This window comes from Myotis davidii, unplaced genomic scaffold, assembly GCF_000327345.1.
Source record: "Myotis davidii unplaced genomic scaffold, ASM32734v1 scaffold11, whole genome shotgun sequence".
Lineage (NCBI taxonomy): Eukaryota > Metazoa > Chordata > Mammalia > Chiroptera > Vespertilionidae > Myotis > Myotis davidii.
Genome location: NW_006285791.1, coordinates 2,766,281 through 2,789,841, shown reverse-complemented (window position 1 = coordinate 2,789,841; position 23,561 = coordinate 2,766,281). Strand labels below are relative to the sequence as shown.

Genomic DNA, 23,561 nt, shown 5'->3' with positions numbered 1-23,561 from the left:
GCTGAAAGGATATTTTTAAAAAAATACATATGTAAAACTTTAGACAATAAAAACAAAATTCCATTCCACGTGCCTTGATTACAAAGTCCAACAAATAGAGTAGGACTGGGAGTATTAAATGTCTTTTCTAGTTAAAAGATTGACCTTCAGTGGCATTGAAACAGCAGATTCCCATGAAACATTTTTTAGGTGCAGCAATTTTTGGGTTTTCATTTCACCATCAAAATATATCATTTTCAATTCTGTTTTTAAATACTAAATAGAGAAACTGCTAAGTCAAAAGAAGAAAGTTGCCAGCTGATATCCAATCTTAAGGTGGACAGGTTAACCTTCTACTCAGGCTCCCAGGTCCTGTCCCCACAACCCTCTCTCCCAGATTCTTAGCCTCATTCGTTACTCAGAAATGTGCTATTGTGCCATTCATTAGACATGCAGCTAGTAAGTAAATGATGCGTTTTACACAAAACTACAAACAACTTTTTTTTTCTGACACAATACCTTTTTGAAAATGTTTGCAGATGTAAGCCTATGCACCTAAAAGGAAAATATTTGGTTTGAGCAGGAGTGGGGAAAGGTGTTTAAAATTGACTTTTGTAAGTGCATTATCATGTTTCTGGTATCCACAGTCTGGGGGACCATGGGGTTAGGCTGAGGGCAGAGTGCTCATCTTTTTCTTCCGTGCTAATGATGTATGTCACATTTGCCTGGAGGTCAACAACAGAAACAGGATGGCTACTTCGGTCAACACACCTTCCATCACATGGCTGGCTGATGGGTCAACTCTCAAACCCCCTTATCAGTCTGGAAGCTCTCAGTAGCTTCAAAGGACTAAAACAAACAGCAATCAGGGAGAAAGGGTTGGCCTCCAGGATTGCTGAGCATGTTCAGAAAGGTATGCTACCTCATATGAAGAACAGGTTTCCAGCTGAGAACAGCCTGAGTCATGTCCTTCACATGACCAGCACTGTCAGAGTGTCGCCTTCCTCATGGTTGTGTTCCAGGTCAGAGCTAGTGATTCAACAAGTGGCTGGCATGCTTTGAGGGCTTTCATATTATGCATTTCCTTTAAGATGGTCTGAGTGAGATGGATTTGGTCCTAGAGGGGCTGGATAGGAGACACTGTTGCAAACTAAACCCACAAATGCACCTATCAGCCTACTGATTCTTTTCATTATCTGTTAGGGGGTGCATGATATCAGTATGACTTATTATTGCAGATAAAAAATGAGTTTTTTTATTGTTTTGTTCATTTTCGGCATTTACAACAGCCTGGCACGTGGAGGCATTCAATATCTCAATGAACTCTCTATTTACTAGTATGTGTCAGTGTCTTTCACTAAATTGTAAACTCATAAATAGCATCTCAATTATCGTCATAGTTCTTTTGTTTTGTTTTTTGATAACCCTTACCCAAGGACATTTTTTCCATTGATTTTTTAAAGAGAATGGAAGGGAGGGGAGACAGACAGAAATACTGATGTGAGAGAGACACATCGACTGGTTGCCTCCCACACACGCCTGGACTGGGTATCGAATCAAGACCTTACAGTTCACAAGCCAACGCTCTAATGACTATGCCAAATCGGTCAGAGCCATTTTCATAGTTTTAATAATGCCTAGTAGACTTGTGTCTAAACGGTATTCTGTGAATGTTTATGGATTGAATTGAAAGATAAATTGGAACTATGGCTGGTTTGGCTCAGAGACTAGAGCATCACCCACAGACCAAAGGGTCTGGTTCAATTCTTAATCAAGAGCATGTCCCTGGGTTGCAGGTTCAACTCCCAGGCCCAGTTGGGGCACGTGTGGGAGGCAACCAATCAATGTATCTCTCTCACATCAGTGTTTCTCTCTCTCTCCCTCTCTCTCTCTCTTTTTCTGTCTCTCTTCCTACCTCCCTTCCACTCTCTAAAAAATAAAAAACAATGAAAAAAATACTCAGATGAGGATTAACAAAAAAAAGGGAGAAGAAAAAGAAAAGTAAATTGGAGTCTGCATCTCCAGGCAAAATCAAGTTTATTTCATAGTAAGAAAACAAAAACTTATTTTAAGCAGCTCAGTTAAATGGTTTAATATTTATTAAGCGTCTATCATACAATAAGGCTATAAAGCAGCGGTTCTCAACCTGTGGGTCCCAACCCCTTTGGGGGTTGAACGACCCTTTCATAGGGGTTGCCTAAGACCATCGGAAAACACATAATTACATATTGTTTTTGTGATTAATCACTATGCTTTAATTATGTTCAATTTGTAACAATGAAATTGGGGGTCACCACAACATGAAGAACTGTATTAAAGGTTCGCGGCATTAAGAAGGTTGAGAACCACAGTTCTAAAGGCTGGAGTCAGTATTTTATCTGTTATTGAAAGGGGACTAAGGGGTGAAAAGGAGCACTGGTGGATAGAGACAAAGAGAGGACTTTGAGCTTTGATGGAAATTTAGTGAAATCATTCTGATGAGAAACCACAGAAAAAAGTTTTGGGGTGGAAAGAAATTTAATTTGCTTGAAAGTTTGGGGAAAACCCCATGGTTTTTTGGAGATCGTTGGAGTTAGTAGTAAAGGTGGGGCATAGGACAGGATGGGCACAGAGATCAAGTTTTGAAGCCATTTCTATGCTGTTGATACTTAAATCCCAGGAAGAGGATAAGGTAGCAGAGATACAGTAGTAAGGGAGAAGACACATCAGACTTGAGGAAATTCTGCAGGTAGTGAAGGAGATAGAAAAGGAATATAGAACATTATATAAGTGAGATTTCTAAAATTGGGTAGTTGACATTATCAAATATTAAGGGGGAGGAAGTGCTTTAATTACTTAGGAGATGGCAGATGATTGGAAAGAATTGGGGAGTGGGAAATAAAATGAATTAGACATCTATTTCCTTTCCTTTGAGTTTATGTGGGGAAGAAGATTTCCTCTGCCCTCAAGGTTCTTCTGACTGGTTTAATAACCAAATAGATATGAGGCCTATTAGCAAGAGAAAATAACCAAATTTAATACATTCATATGTATGGGAACCCTGCATAAATGAGAGAATCAGAGACAACACCCCCCCCACCCCCACCCCAGGTTCAGAGATAGAAAGGGAACATGGATATAGGTGACATTCAGAGCTAGGGATGAGGCGCTTCAATGGGTAAGAACAGCAGATATTCAGTAAAGTTTTCCCTGCCTTATAGATAGGTCAAAAGATGTTATTCCTAATAGTTGCTTATTATGGGCCAGGCCCCTAATTCAGCTTCTTCCAGATAGTTAAGGGAAAGACAGGTTTTTCTTGAGCCTGCGACTAAAGTTGCCTTGAGCTCCATCTTCACACCACAGACACACATCTTGGGGTGGCCTGTTCTGAACCCCCACACTTAACTATAAAAGAGAGAAGAAAAAGAGGATTAGGACTGCCAACAATAGCCCCTCACTTACATGATCTCATACAAAGCACTTAACCTCTCAAGCTATTAAACTTGGTACGTAAACACACCTGAGCTTAATGCAGGCTCCTGAGGGCAGTGGCCATACCTATACTAATACCTCCAGGCCTCTGGAGCCACCGCACTAGCCATCTGAAAAATGCCTGCTGGACGATGTGAAGTGTGAGCAATAAATAACACGCACTCGGATCTGAATGCTCGCCAGGCACTGTGGTCTGCGCCGTACCGAGCGCGATAGCATCCTTCACAACCCCGAGGGGGGCACTACAATCAGCCCATTTACCCAGGAGGCGACAGACTAAGTGAGGCAGGCAAGGTGCCCAAAGTCCACAACCGGTGGGTCTCGGGGCAGGAGGGCATTTTCCAACTCAAAAGCTGCAGAGAGACAGAGCATGCTCCATGACGTCGCGTGAAAGGAGCCAGAGCCAGTAACCCATCTTAAATTACAAGACTTCCGGAAAAAAAGAAAAGGGAATTAATTGTTCCTGCCAAGACCCAGGGCCGGAGCTACAGTGCGCCCGCCCCTAGCTTGACTTCCGCCAAACCTCCGCGGGTTCCTGGGAAGCCTTTGCTCGTCTCGCGATGCCCCAGGCTAAGGCGAGACCTGGGTGACTAAGAACTGGGCTGTGCGCGAGCTGATGACGAAAGCGGAAGTGCTGAGGCCAGAGGCGGGACGAGAGCCCGGAGGGGCCCGGGATTGCGGAAGTTTTGTGAGGAGGGTAAGGGGCTCTCGGGGCTCCGTGTGGTTTCGGGACAAATTCCGGAAGCGAGGCCGCTGCTAGGGGGTCCGAGAGTCCCCAACCTGTGCTCGTTTGGGGCTACTCCAGGCGTCACTCGACGTCGCCGTTCTTGGTCCTGTGCCCTGGTTCCTCCCCAGGGAACCGCCTCGGGTCTCCGCCATGGCGTCCACCTCGACCAACCTCCAGGTAGGACTGTTCTCCCACCCCCCTGGAGGGCTGGAGGCGCGGGGCGGGGGGCGGGGTAGAGGGAGGAGGAGGGCGGCGCCCAGCCGCTGGTCGAGGCGGCCGGTGCTTTCCGCTCGCTTCCGGGGTCTCCCTCTGGCTTTCGGAGACTCCTGACTGATGCTGAGACTTTCCTTTTCCCTTAACCAGCCCCCTTTGAAGCGAACTGGGCAGCGCTGTGAGCAGACGCTTCAATCTGTCTCAGAGAGAGTGGGAAGCACGGAGTGTGTGCAGAGCTCTGCGCTGGACCAGTGGAGAGGGGGGCGGTCCTAGTTGGCGCTTCGCTCCTCGGGCTGGTACAGCAGGCTCTTCCCTTCGAGCTGTCAAGTGAATGCAGACGGGGGAACAGTCTTGGACTCGGAAGAATCCGTGGGTTCATTGAGAATATGCGTTTGTGTGCACTCCTCTGTGGCTCCCAGAGTGTAGTGTGTAAGATCAGGGGGTGATTTTGAATTATCTTGTGGCTCCACCTCCCCGCCCCACCGCAGTGAGCATGGTATTTTGTGCACCAATCAAGGAGCCCTAAAATGTTAGACTTCATCATTAGGCCTCTGTGGAGCGGACATTGAGAACTTTCTGGAAGTGTCTCCCATCCTCAGAATGGATCTGGGGCTTCGGAATGTGACTTGGGCTTGCTGTAGGAATCGATGTGTGCCCTGCGCTGGCTGCTGCGGGGTGGCGAATGTGGAAGCAGACTGACCACCGAGGAGACTGGGCATTAGTACTGACAAATGTGGTCGTGGATTTAACCAGGGCCGGAGCTAGGAAGGTGGTCAGATTGTATCCTAAAAGAATGACTAGCACTCCCAAACCACGCAAGACACAGTTAACTTCATTCCAAATTAAAAATGCTAACAGACACAAGGGTGAAGTGGGGCATTCAGCAGGGAAAATCATCATCCTTGATTAAAGGCTTAACATGTGTCGTCAGTACAGTAGCAACATGTGGCTGTTTAAATTTTGCTTAAAAGAAATTTAAAACTCACTCCTCAGTCACACTAACCACAAGTGCGCAGACGTCGTGGCTTCTTGTGGTTCCTGTATTGGACGGTGTAGATGCATGTCCATGAGAGAAGGGTTGGTTTAAAGTCAGGGTATTTGGAGATAGATTAGTAAATACTGGTTGTAAGCATTTTACTTTAACCAAGGTCGGTGTAGTGCCTAAAAGAGGGCTGACCTCGAATGAGGAGACTGCGCCCGTGGCGAGTGGCACAGTGAGTAAAAATAATAGGAGAAGAAAATTACAGCCAGAATAAGAAAGAACTTACTTCTGCACATGGCTTAGCCACTGAGCCTTCCTGGTACATTTTTATATGACCAGGCACATAACCCACCAGGTGACCACATGCTACAACTCTGAGACCTTTATATTTTGCCTAGTTTACCAAACTTTTGAAAATTTAGCTTTAAGTTCAGGCTAATTGAGCTGTGAAACTGGTAACTTCTACTTTTGTCAATTTGAAAGCATATGACATCTGTTCTTCCTTGCTGCTACAAAACAGGGTGTGTGTGCCCCAATGACGGCCTCTTTTCCTGTTTACAGCTTTCATTCTTTCTCTGCAATCTGCTTCAAAATATAATATTCTTACATGTGATTGGTTTGGGGGTTGTTTGAATAATTTTTTCTTATCTGAGTTATATGCTTACTTTTAATATAGTAGAATAATGACCATTTTTCCCCCTTACAGGCTCTTATTTCTGTTGCATACAGTTTTACGACCTAAATTAATCCAGTTGGAATATTTAAATAAACCATGCTTGTTTTTTACGTGTATGTATATTTTTAAAAATTAAAGATAGTTTTTTTAATGAAAATTTTACTTTGATATAATTATAGATTCACTCAGTTGTGAAGAAATAATACAGAGATCCTGTGTACTCCCTATCCTGTTGCCTCACATGGTGGCATCTTGTAAAACTGTAGTACAGTATCAGAACCAGATGGACACACCGAGCCATTCCACCAATCGTGTTCAGATTTCCCCACTTTCACTTGTACTAGTGTGTATTTGAGTGTGTGTAGAATTCTGTCAGGTGTAGGTTCAGGTATCCATCACTACCATCATGATATAGAATAGTTCTATCCATAGGGATCCCTCCTGACCTTTTATAACCACAGTCACCTAATGTCCCCTGTAAACCGCCCCCCCCCCTCACTGTCCCCCTTTTCCCTACCATCTCTGTATCAGTAGTTCCTTTTTGGCACTGAGTAATACTCTGTGGTAGGGATGTTCCACAGTTTACCATGTAATCATTGATGGATATCTGATACATTCTTGTACAAGTTTGTGCATGAACATAGGCCTTCGCTTCTATGGAATAAATGCCCAGTAGTGCAGTTGCAGGTTCATATGGTAGTTGCAAGTTTAGATTTGTTTGAACAAACCAGTTTCCCAGAGTGGTTGTATCATTTTACATCCTACCTGTAGTATATGAGCGGTCAATTTTTCTGTATCCTCACCACTATTTGATATTATCACTGGTTTTTATTTTAGCCACTCTGATAGATGTGTAGTGACATCTCATTGTGGTTTTAATTTGCATTTCCCTAATGGCTAACGATGTTGAACATCTTCTCTTGTGCTTATATTTGTATATCCTCTTTGGTGAAATGTCTCTTCAGGTCTTGAGCCCATTTTCTCCTTAGATTCTTTTTATAACTGTTGAGTTTTGCGAGTTCTTTATATATTCCACCTCCTGTTTCATAGGTCGATGCTCAACCACTGAGCCACGCTGGTTGGGCCCAAATACTACTCTTTTGCTGGGCATGTGGTTTGCAAATATCTCTCCCAGTCTGTAGCTTGTCCTTTTAACAATCTTTTACAGACCAAAAGGTTTTAAATTTGATGAAAAAAAATTTTTTTTTCTTTTATATATTGTGCTTTTGGTGTCAAGTCTAAGAACTAAGATTTTATAGTTTTATATTTAAGTCCATAATCCATTTTGAGTTAATTTGTATATAAAGTGTGGGGTTTAGGTTGAAGTTTAAGTTCTCTCTCTTTTTGCTTATGGATATCCAGTTGCTCTTACACCATTTATTGAAAATTCTATTTTACTGCCATTTACTTGCTTTTGCATTGTCATTCAGTTGGATGTATTCGTATGAATTTATTTCAGGGAATTTTTTTTAACAAAAAATACTTCAAAAGTAGTCTATGTACATTATGGACATTTTTAGAAGTTGCGGAAGTAGAAAATGAAAAAATTAAAGTCTTATCAAAGATAAGTTCAGTTAAATTTCCTCCCCATCTTTTTCCTGTGCTTTTTTTTCCTGTTGTTTCAAACAGTTGAACTTGTACTACATGTAAAAATTGTTTCTTTCCAAAAACTTTAATTATAAATATATTTCATGTTACTAATGTTTCAGGCCTAAGCCGGCAGTCAGACATCCCTCTCGCATTCCAGGGCTCTCACAGTCCAGGACCCCTCGCTCCTTACCACCCGTCTGCAGTGGAGGCAGGAGAGGCTCCTGCCACCTTCTCTGTGCTCACCGAGGGCCTGGCTTCTGGCTGAGTGGTGCTCCCCCTGTGGGAGCACACTGACCACCAGAGGGCAGCTCCTCTGTTTATCGTCTGCCCCCTGGTGGTCAATGCATGTCATAGCGACCTATCGTTCTGCCGGTCATTCTGCTGTTTGGTCAATTTGTATATTAGGGTTTTATTATATAGGATGTTATTGTGATTTAGAAAAAAGATGGATTTGTTTTAAGGTTGTATTTTTTAAAAACGACTTTCCATATGATTATTTACTTCAAACTTACACTTATGCTTTGATTTTGATGGTTTGATTTCAGTGGTGTGATTTTGATGGTATGATTTTGCTTCTCCTCAAACAGAAAGCAATAGATCTTGCTAGCAAAGCAGCCCAGGAAGACAAGGCTGGGAACTATGAGGAAGCCCTTCAACTCTATCAACATGCTGTCCAGTATTTTCTCCACGTAGTTAAATGTAAGGTCATAGTTTGTTTCTTTATTTAAAAACACCAAAAGAAAATTTAATCTATTTCATTTATGAACATTGCAATACAATGCCAGAAAATTCTAAACTATCAATTTGCAAATATATATACTGTAAATACAATATGATGTATTTATAAATATATATAAAATATATAAAATATAATATTAGTTTGCAAATATAAATAAATCCTTCTAGTTTTCTAGCATCTATACAGGTTTTGGGTACTCAGCTAATAAATCTGCACAACTATTATAGTTGTTACTTTGCATACCTGAACATGTCATATAGTCAGTAGAAATGTTTTTATTTTATTATACCCAATTTGTATAATCTGAACCTTCTCATCTTCTAAGCATCTCTTTGAAAATACTGTTTTTAAAAAGGTTGGGAACCTTTTTTTCTTTTCCATGTATTTTTCGAATATTGGATGTTCCGTATGTGTCAGGCACTGTTCCAGGCATGGGGATCCAGCAGTAATGGAAAAATGGGGAAAATCTCCTGCCTTCATGTATCTTAAGTCTAATGCTGAACAAAGGTGAAATAAGATGTTAGAAAAGACATCTTTCTGGTAAAATTCAAGTTATTTCTAAATAAAAAATTTTAGCAATTGGATAATTCAGCATTTTCTTTTGAGTTTCCTATTTAAGTTTTGAGATTTTTCTGTCAAATTAAAGTGAAACTAAGAATGAATTATAACATGCAAAATGTGGGGCCAATCCCATGCACTGCATATATTGTTGAAGTCTACTTTTCAGGTAGCTCTCACAGAGGCCTGCCCATATGTAGTAAATTACTATATTGTTGGTACACATAATATATGGGATTTCTATCACTGTTTATACTCTGAAGTAAAGCTTATGTAGACATTAATGGAAATTGTTAATGTTGCTTTATTTCTGTTTGTGTTACTGGTTTTATATGAGACTAGAGGCCCAGTGCATGAAATTCGTGCATGGCAGGGCGGGGGGGTCCCTCAGCCCAGCCTGCATCCTCTCCCATCTGGGACTGCTGGCTCCTAACCACTCACCTGCCTGTCTCCCTGATCACCCCTAACCACTCTGCATGCCAGCCTGATCGCCCCTTAACTGCCCTCCCCTGCCGGCCTGATCGCCCCTGACAGCCTGTTTGCCCCTAACTGCTCTTCCCTGCCCCTGCCACCGTGGCTTTGTCCGGAAGATGTCCGGTCTAATTAGCATATTACTCTTATTAGTATAGATAAGCAGCTTTCAACTATCTATATAAAATGTAAGGGAAGAGAATAGAATATTAAATAATTTCTTACTATCCAGTATTAACTTAAAATATTCTAGTGCCTACTCAGATCTATTTCTGACTTAAACCCACTGTTGGCCTCTGAACTTGCTGAAAAGGAATAATAAAGATTGACAATCCTTGGTTAGGATGAGCTAAATATAATCTTCCTCCCCCAAAATGGATTTTCGTTGTTTAAAAGTATATCTAAGGCCCTGAAAAGTATTGCAGTGGTTAGAGCACTGGCCCATGGACCAAAGGGTCTCGGATTTTATTCCCACTCAAGGGCATGTAACTGGGTTGCAGGTTTGGGGCACGTGTGGGAGGCAACCACTCAATGTATCTCACCTCGATGTTTGTCTCTCCTTCCCTCCCACGCCCTCCTTCTCTTTCTTCCACTCTCTTGTGTGGCATCTCCCTTAAAAAATTCAGTGGAAAAAATATCCTCGGGTGAGGATTAACCAACATAAAAAAAGTATATCTAAGAGCTTAAAAGTATCTGGATGGAACACTAATGGAAAAATCTCTCTCATTTCCCTTTAATAGATGAAGCACAGGGTGATAAAGCCAAGCAAAGTATCAGGGCAAAGTGTACAGAATATCTTGATAGAGCAGAAAAACTAAAGGAATACCTGAAAAAGAAAGAGAAAAAACCACAGAAGCCAGTGAAAGAAGGACAACCGAGTCCAGCTGATGAGAAGGGGTATGCATTATTTTTCATTTTCTTTTATTATTTTTTGTACACCCCAGTGACCACACATTACATAACTTAATATGTGATCATCCCAATAAATCCTGCACCCATCCAGCACCATGCCTAGTTATTACAAATTACTGACTATATTCCCTATGCTGTACTTTACATCCCCATGACTATTCTGTAACAACCAATTTGTACTTCTTAAGCCCTTCACCTTTTTTCAGCTAACCCACCTCCCATCTGGCAACCAACAAAAAGTTCTCTGTATCTATGTGTTTTCTGTTCTGCTTGTTCATTTTGTTTGTAGTTTCAATTGTTGATATCTACTTATTGCCATTTTATTGTTTATATTTTTTATCTTCTTTTCTTCTTAAATAAGACCCTTTAACATTTTACATAATACTGGTTTGGTAGTGATGAACTCCTTTAGCTTTTTTTTAAAATATATTTTATTGATTTTTTACAGAGAGGAAGGGAGAGGGATAGAGAGTTAGAAACATCAATCGGAGAGAAACATTGATCAGCTGCCTCTTGCACACCTCCTACTGGGGATGTGCCCACAACCAAGGTACATGCCCTTGGCCGGAATCGAACCTGGGACCTTTCAGTCCACAGGCTGACGCTCTATCCACTGAGCCAAACTGGTTAGGGCTAGCTTTTTCTTGTCTAGAAAGCTCTCTATCTTTCTATTTCAAATGATAGCTTTGTTGGGTAGAGTAATCTTGGTTCTAGGTCATTGCTTTTTACTGTTTTGAATATTTCTTGCAACTCCCTTCTGGCCTGCAAAGTTTCTGTTGAGAAATCTACTGACAGTCTTATGGGATCTCCGATGTAGGTAACATTGGTTTTCTCTTGTTGCTTTTAAGATTCTCTGTCTTTAACCTTTTGCATTTTAATTACAATGTGTATTAGTGTGGGCCTCTTTGAGTTCATCTTGTTTGGGACTCTCTGCGCTTCCTAGACTTGTATATCTGTTTTGAGAAGGGGTGTGTATTCTAGAGTGTTAGATTTTATTCTATCAATTAAAAGATAAAATTAAATTGTATTTGTGAAATAAATTTTTTTCATTTAAACTAGGTATTGGCAAACAATGGCTCCTGGGCCAAGTCTGACCTGCAGCCTGTTTTTATAAATAAAGATTTATTGGAACAGAGCCTTACCCATTCATTTACCTATTGGCTATGGCTATTTTTGTGCTGTACCAACAAGGTTGAATAATTGCAACAGAAACTTTCTGACCATACAAAACCTAAAATATTTACTGTCTGGTCCTTTATAGAGGAAGTTTCCCAACCCCTACTTTACCAAGCTTAGGGACAAGATACCTCAACTGACCCTCCATGACCACTTGGTAGTAGTAGGAAAAAACATTTGTAGGAATGATACTCAGTTCTTTACCCTCTGGCCATTATATAACATTGAAGTTTGAAATTACAGGAATGATATGTGAATTAAATTTTTGATTAATAGTATTGACTTTTAGTCTGTACTAACCACATGGACAAAAAGAAAAATGACTCCAATAATGTGAATAATTTTTTGGATATCTTATGTAAAGTTTTTTTTTTATATGAATTTGCTTTATATTTGCTTTTATTTTTTCATTGTGAAGAAATCAACACAGCATTATTTATAAACATCTAAACCAGTGGCACACGCCCCACAGAGGGGCAATTTGATTTTTAAAGGGGACAATTCAAGAATGAGTTACTAACAGTGAATTTTTTGCATTTTTTTATGGTTCTAGGGCATCATATACAGTATATAAATATACATTGTGACATATTTATGCATTTTAGTTTTCTATTAAAGTTTTGAAACTTTATTTGCTATTTTTTCATATCACTTCATATTATTTAATAATTCCTTCCTCAGTACTTAAGCTGTTCTTTTGTTCTTTTATGTTTCTCTTTCATGGATGCCAAGTTCTTTGGAAGCTTATTTAGACCAAGTTAATGGCCTTTTAGGCTTCCTCCACATGAATAGGAATTCACTTTTTGAATAAGAATTATATGTCACAGAGTGGGCATCAGGATTTTAGAGATGCTTAGGTGGGGCATGGCCAAAAAATGGTTGGGAACCACTTATCTAAACTCAATTTTGGAATGTCTTCCCAGATGGGAGATGTATCACTAACAAATGTAAAGTTCATTATTCAGTATGTTCGGGCCAAGTTTGGTGCTGAGCAGTGGGAACATACTCTGCGCAGATCCTCTGACCATTCTGTTAATTGGTGCCAGAAGTGGTTCTAGATGACAACACACTCTTAAGAAGATGAGATTCTGGGGAGTGGTTATTTGCGTTTGAAGGCAGAGGTTCTGGTTAGCTTTAGAGGATATAATTCTCGTGGTTCATGGTATGCAGTGGCACAAGCTATTTAGCCAATCCCCTGTGGTCACCAGGAATGGAGAGCCTTGAAGTAAGTGTTTTAGGAGATTGGGGCTACTATCGTAGGCCAGTTTGACGGACATGAGCAATATGAGAACTATAGTTAACTAGCTGCTTCAAACTACATGGGAGAGCTTGGACAAAATTATAAGCTCAAAGGTGTTATATTTTCTGTTCAAGACATGGTCAGGGAACCAGGGATTTTTTGTGACACCGAAGAATATTTTACCTTCTGCAGCTAATAGCATTGACATAAAAAATCAGACCCCAACTGATCTTGTGGATTATTGAATGCCAACAGACATTCAACTTCACCAGATTTCTTATATAAAAGTGGGACATTTATTGGAAGACTGAGTCTCCAAACTTGGAGTGAAACTGTTGTGAAGGATTCAGTTAACTTTGAGAGCCTGGACCCCCAACTCTTCTTGAAACTCCCTTGCCAGCAGAAATGCCCTTTCCTCCCTGACAGTTGAAGCTCTTCTGGTCTTACTTGAAGATGCTGTAATGTGCTCTGCTGAGATGGCTGCCTAGCAAAGGGATGCCAGTTCTGAATTGAACTGCAGGACCTACTTTGGCTAATTTAAGTGAAGGGATTTATTATAGTGTATTACCTTACAGAGCCTGGGGGCCAGAGAATCCAGCTTGGGTTCCATACTGCTAGAAGAAATGCCCAGCTCCACCAGGTTCATTCTGACAGAGACCCACTGCTGCCAACTCCCCTGACAAGCACTTACAATGCCAGGGAGTGGGGTGTAGCTCCCTCAGCAAAGCCAGTGCTTTCACCCACAGGCATGCCCTTGCATGTGGAGCCCTAGCAGCAAGGGAGCCTAGGAAGGGCAGTGCTATCAGTGTAGCCTTTATTGTACCAAGCATGCTTGGTAGAAGGAGGTGGGCCTGAGTGTCAAGTGAATCACTTTGCAGTCTCTACCTTGCTCATAGACCCACCATCCTGGGAAAACCAAGGCATTCATTCCTATTTTGGAATAAAACCTGTCAGGTGTTTTATCTGCCTTTATATCTTATATTTGAAAAATGATGTAATATTCTATATTTTGCTTTATTTTTCACTCAACCTTTCAGTAAACCATTTCTACATTTTTATCAGGATTGCAATGTATTCTATAATATGCTAATCCCTGTAACTAATTGAACAAGCATTATTCTGTTTTCCCTGTTGTGAACAGTGTGGGCATGATTAGCCTTGTAGTCAAATCCTTTAACTCATCTTGTTATTTCCTCAGAATAAATTCTTAGTTATGAAATATCTGGGTTGATCTGCTTATTCTTTGGGCTCAGTTCATTTTCATCAGAAGCTTCATTTATCCTTTGGAAGCCCTAGACTAAGGATTATAGACCTTTGTGCCTTAAATAATGAATAATGGGTTTTTTTCCTCCTAGTTATGGCTTCTTGTTCTAATATATAGTTTGCCTGGTTCTGGGTTTTTATTGTTGTTTACAGCTCTTCTGTAATTCATCTTAACTCTTTTGTGGGGTGAGGTGTGGGGTATGCATTTATGAATTAGCACATACATAGGTGTGTCATGGGAATTTGGAGCTAGTTCCTGATTTCATTCTGGTCTTTTTGCCCCTTTCCTGTTCATGATTCCATATTGATGGATAATATGCCTGCTTAATAATTTACTTAATATATTCTTAAAAGTAATAAAATAAGCATAACTTTTCATGTGAATGTCTCATTTTGCCACTTACAATATTTTAAGTTAATCTTTTCTTCATTTTTGCCTTATTTTGATAGCAAGGAGTGATCATTTGAATATATTAAATTCTTTTTATTAGGAATGACAGTGATGGGGAAGGAGAATCAGATGATCCTGAAGCAAAGAAACTACAGAATCAACTTCAAGGTTGCTTTAGATTTCATTTTTAAATTTACTGTGTTATTTTTTAAAAACTTCCCCCCCCCCCCCCCTTGTATTTAAATAGGTTCAAGAATTGGCTTTGGTTTCTAGTGGTCACATCCTGGTTTTCATAGGATTTTCTCCTTAAGGTCTCTAATGGGTTGGTGTTTTTTCCGTGAAGTAAAAATATTGTTTGGGTTTTTTTTGTTTGCCTTAAAAAGCCTGTCAGATTTTTTGTCTTGTTTTTCCCCTGTTAGACTAATAACAGACTACCAAATCTGAGGGTATCAAAATATCCCGTCAGGAACAGAATGAATTAGTACTTACACTTGGCTTTTACTGTTATTGCTGTAGCTTATTTATTGATGATTTATTTCATGTTTCCTACCTGCTCTTCCTCATCTGCCTTTTTTATTTTATTTCAGCACTGCCCTTTGTATTTCTTTCTGTCTACTTTTTACCTTCCACACAGAAGAAAACCCTTTCATTCTCCTCAACTATAGTGGCATGATGGAGGGAGCGTAGATTTTGGCTCCATTCAGATTTGAATTCCATCCCAGGTCGACCACTTAAATCTAGTGCAGGTTCCCTAACATCTCAGAGTCTGAGCCCCAGCTCTAAAATAGAAATTAATATTTTTGTTTCAGGGCTAGTAAAAGATTTCTGATAATGTAAAAACTGCCTAATATTATAGTTAACAAATTCTACGAACTCAGTAAGTGGTAGCTAGCTCTGTGTATAGTCATCTATTTAATTGCTGGCTTCTTCAGTTACTGAGATTGGATTGTTTTTTAATATGTTAATGATGCTTTTTCAGGTTGAATTTTATGTATTTTGTTCATTTGAATCTTGCCAAATAGAATGCATAACTGGGACAGATTTCCATTATATAGGCTCAGTTTGGTTCGTGAATGATGAATAGTCTCTTCATTTTGTAATATTATATCTGTCTCGTCTTGCCAACTCCACTGGGATGTATAGGAGGATACTATAAGGGCAGTACCTTAAAAACACTACAGTTAGTGAGGATATTTTATATGCCTAGAACTTCAATGGTGGATTTAGTCCAAGGACAGACTAAGTTTCCACTGCCCAGGGCAATGGGGGACACACACTTCGTACTCAGTAAGTTTGGTTGAGCAACCCAGTGGTCCTGTGCCGAGTGGCCTTATTTCAGTTGTAAGGCAAAAAGCTTTCTTCTATCTGTTCCGTGCAGTAAAAATTAAACAACTAATTGTATAACAAGTAGTACAATGAAAAACTGGGTAAATTTATATTATTGGAAACAAATTATTTGACCTTCTTTTTTAATCCTCACCTGAGGATATTTTTCCATTGATTTTTAGAGAGAATGGAAGAGAGAGGGAAAGACGGAGAGAAATATTGATGTGAGAGAAACACATCAATTGGTTGCCTCCTGCACAAGCCCCGACCAGGGCCCAAGTCGGGGAGGAGTCTGCAACCGAGGTACTTGCCCTTGACTGGAATCAAACCCAGGACCCTTTGGTCTATAGGCTAACACTCTATCCACTAAGCCAAACTGGGTATGGCTGACCTTTATTTTCTAATAATCCTTTCCCCTTTTTAATTTTACAAACCATTAAGCAGTGTCTAATAATTAATATTACTTTTATTTAAGTAATCTTTTATCACTAAAAATTCCAAAGTCCCCTTTAAACTTTAAGAAAAAATGTATTACTTAGATGAGAAGATTGAGTACAGCATATTTAGAAAATTTATAGCAAAAAACTTTAGTTGACTAATTTGGCTTCCTTACAAAGTAAATTTACTTTTGTTAACTAACATAAATCCTATCTGATGATGTAAATTATTTCCTTATGCAGAGTTGCTAAACTGAATGGAACATAAAAATGAAAAAGTGAATTGGCTTTCTCAATTCATATTTAGTCTCAACTTTTAGAGTGCTAAGAGTGTTTATGGTTTTATTTAATTTTAATCTGTAGCTAATGATTTTCATAATTTAGGAAAGTTTCAGAGAATAACTACTCTTAGAATAATAGGTGATACTTTCTAATGAGAAGAAATAACCCATAAAACTAATTTCATAGGTAGCAGTACATTATGTAAGTGGTAGTGTTCTATCATACAATTACACATCACCTTGGAACAAACTGCTTAGTGGTTTGTAGTTGAGCAATTTCTATATACTGGAAAATTGGAAAAGCTTTTGATGAAAGATAAACTAGAAAGTTTTGCCAATGGTTATATTAAAAGATTCTTTTGAATGTATGGTCTTTTAATTGTTTGGCTTTTGTTTAGCAAATCTCGGGATACTATTGCAAATCTACAAGAGTACATTTTCTCTCTTGCCTCCATTATACCCTTCCCATCCCTTCTATCCATCTGTCCATCTATCTGTCTGCCTTCAGTTAAATTTGTTAAGAGTATTTTCTTTCTGTGGTTAAAGGAGAGTATTAGATCATCATTTTTTGGGGGTGTTTGGTTAAGAGGAGAAATAGTAAATCAACTCCCATTGAATGAGCACTTTCAGTACTCCTGAATTTGTGCTGTAATGTAATGTTTGGTGCTTTTCCAAGTACTCTAATATTTATTATGTCATTTGACTCTTACACTAACATGTCCGAGTACCTTGGGCGAATGTAGTATTTTTACTTCACAATGAGGAAGCAGTCATAGGAAAGTGAATTATCCCAGGTTCCTGACTGCTCCCTACTCCCAACTGCTTCCTCATCACCCTCTTTCAAAAAGGTTTTTAATACATCAGTTTTTTCCAGACAATTTTATAATACATTTATTTAACATCGTTATTTCATGTTGTCATCTACATTTGATGAAATAGTCCTCCTTAATTTAAAGATGACATAATTTTTTGTAGGTGCCATTATTATGGAGCGACCTAATGTGAAATGGAGCGATGTTGCTGGTCTTGAAGGAGCCAAAGAAGCACTTAAGGAGGCTGTGATATTGCCTATTAAATTTCCTCATCTTTTTACGGGTGAGATGGCTTTTCAATAATTTTTTCAGATGATTTTTCAAAACCACATTGATGATTGAAGTAGAGCATAGTGAATTCTTGTCACCATGTTATGATTTGTTACCTTAAATAAATTCTAAGGCAGTGTTATGCTTTTATACAAAGATATTTATATCACATACATACACATATGTTTAATATACATACTGCAAAAACAATCGGAATGCCAGCCAGTAGGGCACAGTGTAAATCGACAGCACGCAGTGGAATGCTGCACACTCATCAAATAGAGTGAACATCAATATCTATTGAATGTGGGAAGATGTCCACGTATATTAAAAAGATCAAAAAGCAAGTTATAAAATATGTGTAGGATGATTCCATGTTTGTTAAATAAATGCATGTGCTAAGAAGTAGGTATAGACGGAGTGATATAATAAGATGGATGATTTTTACTGTTTTTTGCTTTTTTTTTACTTTCACCTGAAATTGTTTGTAATGGACATGTACTAGTTTTATAGGAATATTTCCATTTTTTAAAAAGAGAAGTAAGAATTACCATTTTCAGATGAAGTGTGTATCCCCTAGTGGCAGAGGAGAATGTTGCTAACCCGCCACCTGGGTAAAGTTGAAGTTACAGCTCCAGCAGTGATTGATTTGTCTGTGCCAGACCATTCCTTCTCCTTTTCATGACTGCTAGCCTATGTTTGTGATTTGGCTATACCCATCGTCTGACAGTGACACAGAGGTTTTTTTTTTTTCTTTTAAAAACAAGCTGGTTTATGTAGAGAGCAAATCTGTGGTGTTGGCCTCAAACTGAATAGGTCTGGACAGTGATGTCGTATAGAGCAGTGATGAAGAGCAAAGAACACCTGTCCACCTGTTGTCCACCTAGTTCGAGGTATGACTTACAACCTAACTTCAGGAATATGAAACTAACAGTATAAAAGTTGGCATCATAATCCTATAAAGCTACAAGTATAGTTGAGTTGACATAATTTTATATTACTTATACCAGTCTTTCTCAAACATGAGTCATTTATGGGGTCATCTTCATGAATTTTTCATGCACGTGTCATTGGGTAAAAAATATTTTTCTTTAAATTGCTCACTTTTAGAGCAGATCTTTATTTAAACAAGGCATAAATATACGGAGACATGCAGAAACCCATCAGTGTTCAGCTTCATAAATTTATCACAGAGTAAATACGCCTGCATAATCATCAACTGGATCAAAAAGTACCACCAGTAATCTGGAAGTCCCTCTGCCTTTTTCCTCCCCATTGGTAATCACTCTCAACTCTGAACACTGTAGATTGTTTTGCCCATTTTTGAACTTTTAAATCATCTCACTTATTTTACTTAGTAACTTCATTTTAAAAGACTGCTTTGTGTTTATTACAAATGGAAAAATTAGTGTTTGTCTAATACACATTAAAGCGATAATCATTTAGCCTGGCCAATGTTGCTTGGTGGTTGAGTGTTCACCCATGAACCAAGAGGTCACTGGTTCCATTCCCAGATAGGGCACATGCCTGGGTTGCAGGCTTGATCCCCAGCTGAGGGCATGCAGGAGGCAACTGATTGATATTCCTCTCTCATTGATGTTTCTATCTCTCTATCCCTCTTCCTTCCTCCCTCTCTAAAATAATAAAAACATTAAAAAAATTTTTAAGATAATCATTTAAATAAAAAGCATTTATATATCACCTACAATCATTTTAAATGCTACCAGTGGTATGTGTATCACACTTAAGGAACACTGACATAATTGCAGACATTTAAAATAGGAAAATAGAATTTAAGTAACAGTTGAGGCTTTTGAAAACAATAAACATAACAATATTTAGTTTTGCCAATGGTCATCTGTATATCATTCTTTTGCAGACACTATGTACCTATCCACAATTTGCTCTTAGCAGTTTTATAATGTATATTTGATATTTTATTTCCAGGTGTAATCTAGCCTGATTTATTTTAAGCATCATTATAATTTCTCATTAGCAAAATTGAGATACAAAGAATTGATTTGTTCACGTTTTATTTTAGGAAAACTAGGGTTTAAGGTAGCGTCCCTTATCATTGCCCAATTATTTGAACAAGGATATGTAACCTGTAATAGTAACCTGTGCTTCCTGGTGGGATCAGGGATTGGGCAAAATTTCACAAGGGGTCAACCAAATGTGTTAGTTTCATTCCTCCAAAGGTCATAAGTGTTTAAAAGAAAATATTTCCAACTACTTTTCCCCTGTGGATATAGTTTCTCCAACAATATTTTATTTTATTTAATTTATTGATTTGAGAGAGAAAGAGACATCAATTTGTTGTCCACTTATTTATGCATTCATTGATTGATTCTTGTGTGTCCCCTGACCTGGAATCAAACCCACAGCCTTGGCGTGTGGGGACAGTGTTCTAACCAAGTGAACTACTTGGCCAGGGCTCTCTGACAATATTCTGATATCAAGCAGTGCACACAGTATTTGTCAGAAATGCCTTTTAACTTAGCTCTTTTTCTACACTAGACTGTGAGCCCGTGGAGGGCAAAGATCCTTTTGCATTCATAGTTCTCTATCTGCACATTGTGGTTTCTATACATAGTGGTTGGATGAATGAGTGAGCAAGGAAATGAACTTCCTGTTAGAAGGATCGTATTCATGTAAACTCATTTTTGACAAAGTGGTCTCTAAAAAGAGCAAATAAAATATATTTAAGATTTATCTATGATTTATTTTTTAAAAATTTTATTCTACTGATAGCTTCAGAGTGAAAACTTCCTCACAGCATGGATGGATGTCTCTGGTAACTGAAATCAACAGTCTTGAAATTCTCATGTTATATTTCTTACACAAATTTTAGGCAAGAGAACACCTTGGAGGGGAATCCTCTTATTTGGGCCACCTGGAACAGGAAAGTCCTATTTAGCCAAAGCTGTAGCCACAGAAGCAAACAACTCAACATTCTTTTCAGTACATTCCTCCCACCTTGTTTCCAAGTGGTTAGGTGAAAGTGAAAAGTAAGTAATAAATTGATTTTTAAAAATTTCTTCTTTACCTAGTAGTCACTATTTCACTCTATAAAATAATAAATTCTTACATCATTAATAGACATTCAGAGAATTGACATCATATAGGTATTCTTTTCTCTGTCAAACTAGTCCCTACTTTGGAATTTATTTCACAGGAGAAAGATAACATATATGTATAGTTTAGTAAATTGTAAATTGGATTATCCAAATGTAGCATTCTTATTTTCTGGACCAAAACATGATTAAGCTTTTTCATTTATAGAGTTCCTATAATATTGTATATTGTTTTGTTTTCCTCTTTTCATTAAGCCATGTGTTGTATACTATTTTCCAGAAACTGAAAGCTTTTATTTATTTTTAGGCTAGTTAAGAACTTATTCCAGCTTGCCAGAGAGAATAAACCTTCCATTATCTTCATTGATGAAATCGATTCTCTGTGTGGTTCAAGAAGTGAAAATGAAAGCGAGGCTGCACGTAGAATTAAGACGGAATTCCTAGTTCAAATGCAAGGTGGTGTCACTGATTTCTAAAATAGTTTCTATTTATTCTACAATCATTATTAAAACAGTAATGTAAAACTCAAGCAGAATTTGTTCATTCTAACAGACTGTTTCATTATGCCGTGTTTCATTCTGTCTTCCATCCAGTTGTAGTCATCTGGTGGGATTTGCTAGTATAAATAATAAAGAGATCTATATATTCCCTTATACCAGAAGCAGTATCAGTAAAAGGAATATGTAGACTTCAAATGAAATCTCTCAAGAAATATTTTGAAAAGAATATTAATAGTATTTGTCCAAAGTCTAGGAGATTTGAGTCTTTGGGATATTTGCATCATATTTTAGTAATTTGGTATTTGATTCAATATAGTTTTTTTCAGAGAGAGACTCTCAGAATCAGGTACTTTGATGTTAATGCATCACATTGTTAACTGGACAGAGACTAAGTTTAACGAACACTAAAACAACAAATTATTAAAAATATTGCCTATTTTGATGCAGGTGTTGGTGTGGACAATGAGGGAATTTTGGTTCTGGGAGCTACAAATATACCCTGGGTTCTGGATTCTGCCATTAGGCGAAGGTATGATGTGACAGTAAATATATTATATCTAACTAAAGATGTAACAAGTGAGTAAGAATTCCCATTCTGTCCAGTGAGGAATCATTCTGATAGGTTTGCAGAATGTTTTTTAATGTTCTCTAACCCTGTTGCCTTGGGGAAGGGAGACGGGCATCTGTTTGTTTGCTTTATTTGTTTGCTATATTGAAGATAAGAGATTTTCACACACTGGAATCTTTCACATTGGGAAAGATAATACCTAATATTTACCTTTAGTTTTGATTAAGGCATTGATGCTTCAAAAATTTATAAATATAGTTTGATATTCCAGTGAAGAACCATCATGTAAAACTTTAGCAAAATGACAATAATACAAGTTGAAGAATTATAACTGAGATATTTTCAGTTAAAAAATATGTCTGTAACTTTTAAATTGCATATGAAACTTGAACTGCAGGTAAGATATCCACTCTGACAATATTTTACTGCTTCACAATTCCCTGTTTCATTCATTTACTTTTACATGGTAAAAATTATCAATTTAGTTTTTGCCACTCTTATTCCATCCACTTGATGGTTTCCCAGGATGCTAGATTACCACCCTATACCAAGAAAGGAAACGTGCTGGTTATTTTTTTTTAAATATCTTTTTTGTTGTTGTTAATCCTCATCCGAGGATATTTTTCCATCAACTTTTAGGGAAAGTGGGAGAGAGAGGAAAAGGAATTCATGACCTGTCTGCAGGCCAACACTCTATCCACTGAGCCAACTTGTTATTTTTTAAGATGGCTTAATTCTGGGCCCATCTCTGGAGATAATGACAACTTTTTAGATTCTTTTCATTGTCACAGAACATTATCTAAAGAAAAAAAAACATCTTCACAGACCACTTAAATCTTTCCCCATTGCTTTCTTCCCATCTCCAAATACTGAAATTCTAAGAAGGCAAGCAGAATTATTGTTACTAAAACCTGGTGCTTAATTATGATACAGTAGAATTATTTGTTCTGGATACCCATTATAATAAAGTGGACATTTTGTATAATAAATATGTCTATTCTAAAATATTTTGAGTACGTTTCCAATTTTGAATTTAGAGAATTACTTTGTCATTTCTTGTTTCATGTTGTTAATTATATTAATCTTTTGATCAGCTCAGAGTATAATTCTATGGGAAACTATAATCTTGGAGGACATGTCATGTCATGAATTCCAGGCATATAAACACTATGGCAAGATAACCCAAAAATCGTGTGAGAAAGACTAACCAATTCCAGTTGGTTCCCTGGCTATTCTGGTTTTATTTGTTTTGTGTTGCAGGCATTTTACCTTCATTTAACTTAAATACATGTTTAACTCTAACACATATGGGCCCACTTAACTTATTCAGCTTAACTTTGTACAAATGAGAATATCTAAATATCTTGTTTCTTGAAAATATCCTAATTTTCAATTGAAATGAAATATATATAGTAATATCCTTCATGTAATGTTTTTCATTTTAAGATTTGAGAAACGAATTTATATTCCTCTGCCTGAGGCCCATGCCCGAGCTGCAATGTTTAAACTGCACTTGGGGACCACTCAGAACAGTCTAACAGAAACAGACTTCCGAGATCTCGGGAAGAAAACCGAGGGTTACTCAGGGGCAGACATAAGTGTCATTGTGCGGGACGCACTTATGCAGCCTATTAGAAAAGTACAGTCAGCCACTCATTTTAAAAAGGTAAGGAATTTTTATCTGTCCTTCATATGGTTTTAATTGTGTGTGTGTGTGTGTGCCCGCGTGCGCGCGCTTGTGTGTGTACATGTGCATGTTTTTTTATCTTAACTTATTTCCTCCCTGTGATCATTGTAAGAAATTTCAAAATACAGAAAAGCATCAAGAAAAAAATAAAATCAAGCAAGATTTATCCTATCACCCAGAGATAATCAATTTTTGTTGTATATTATTCTATTTCATGT

The 23,561-nt window shown here is 38.2% G+C and overlaps 1 protein-coding gene across 3 annotated transcripts in view; it reads left to right on the top strand.

Moving 5' to 3' along the window:
- Positions 1-4,062: 4,062 nt before the first annotated feature.
- The window catches only part of VPS4B (vacuolar protein sorting 4 homolog B (S. cerevisiae)), a 22,511-nt gene continuing 3,012 nt past the window's right edge, over positions 4,063-23,561 (top strand). For 2 of the 3 annotated variants that reach the window (XM_015559467.1, XM_006756800.2), the window contains exons 1-9: positions 4,064-4,354; positions 8,226-8,337; positions 10,147-10,303; positions 14,489-14,556; positions 17,408-17,527; positions 20,366-20,522; positions 20,896-21,044; positions 21,536-21,617; positions 23,103-23,322. In XM_015559467.1, coding sequence (XP_015414953.1) covers positions 4,328-4,354; positions 8,226-8,337; positions 10,147-10,303; positions 14,489-14,556; positions 17,408-17,527; positions 20,366-20,522; positions 20,896-21,044; positions 21,536-21,617; positions 23,103-23,322 — 1,092 coding nt within the window. In that variant the 5' untranslated portion in view covers positions 4,064-4,327. Of the gene's footprint in view, positions 4,355-8,225; positions 8,338-10,146; positions 10,304-14,488; positions 14,557-17,407; positions 17,528-20,365; positions 20,523-20,895; positions 21,045-21,535; positions 21,618-23,102; positions 23,323-23,561 lie in introns of all 3 variants that reach the window. The other variant, XM_015559466.1, reaches the window with a different exon arrangement.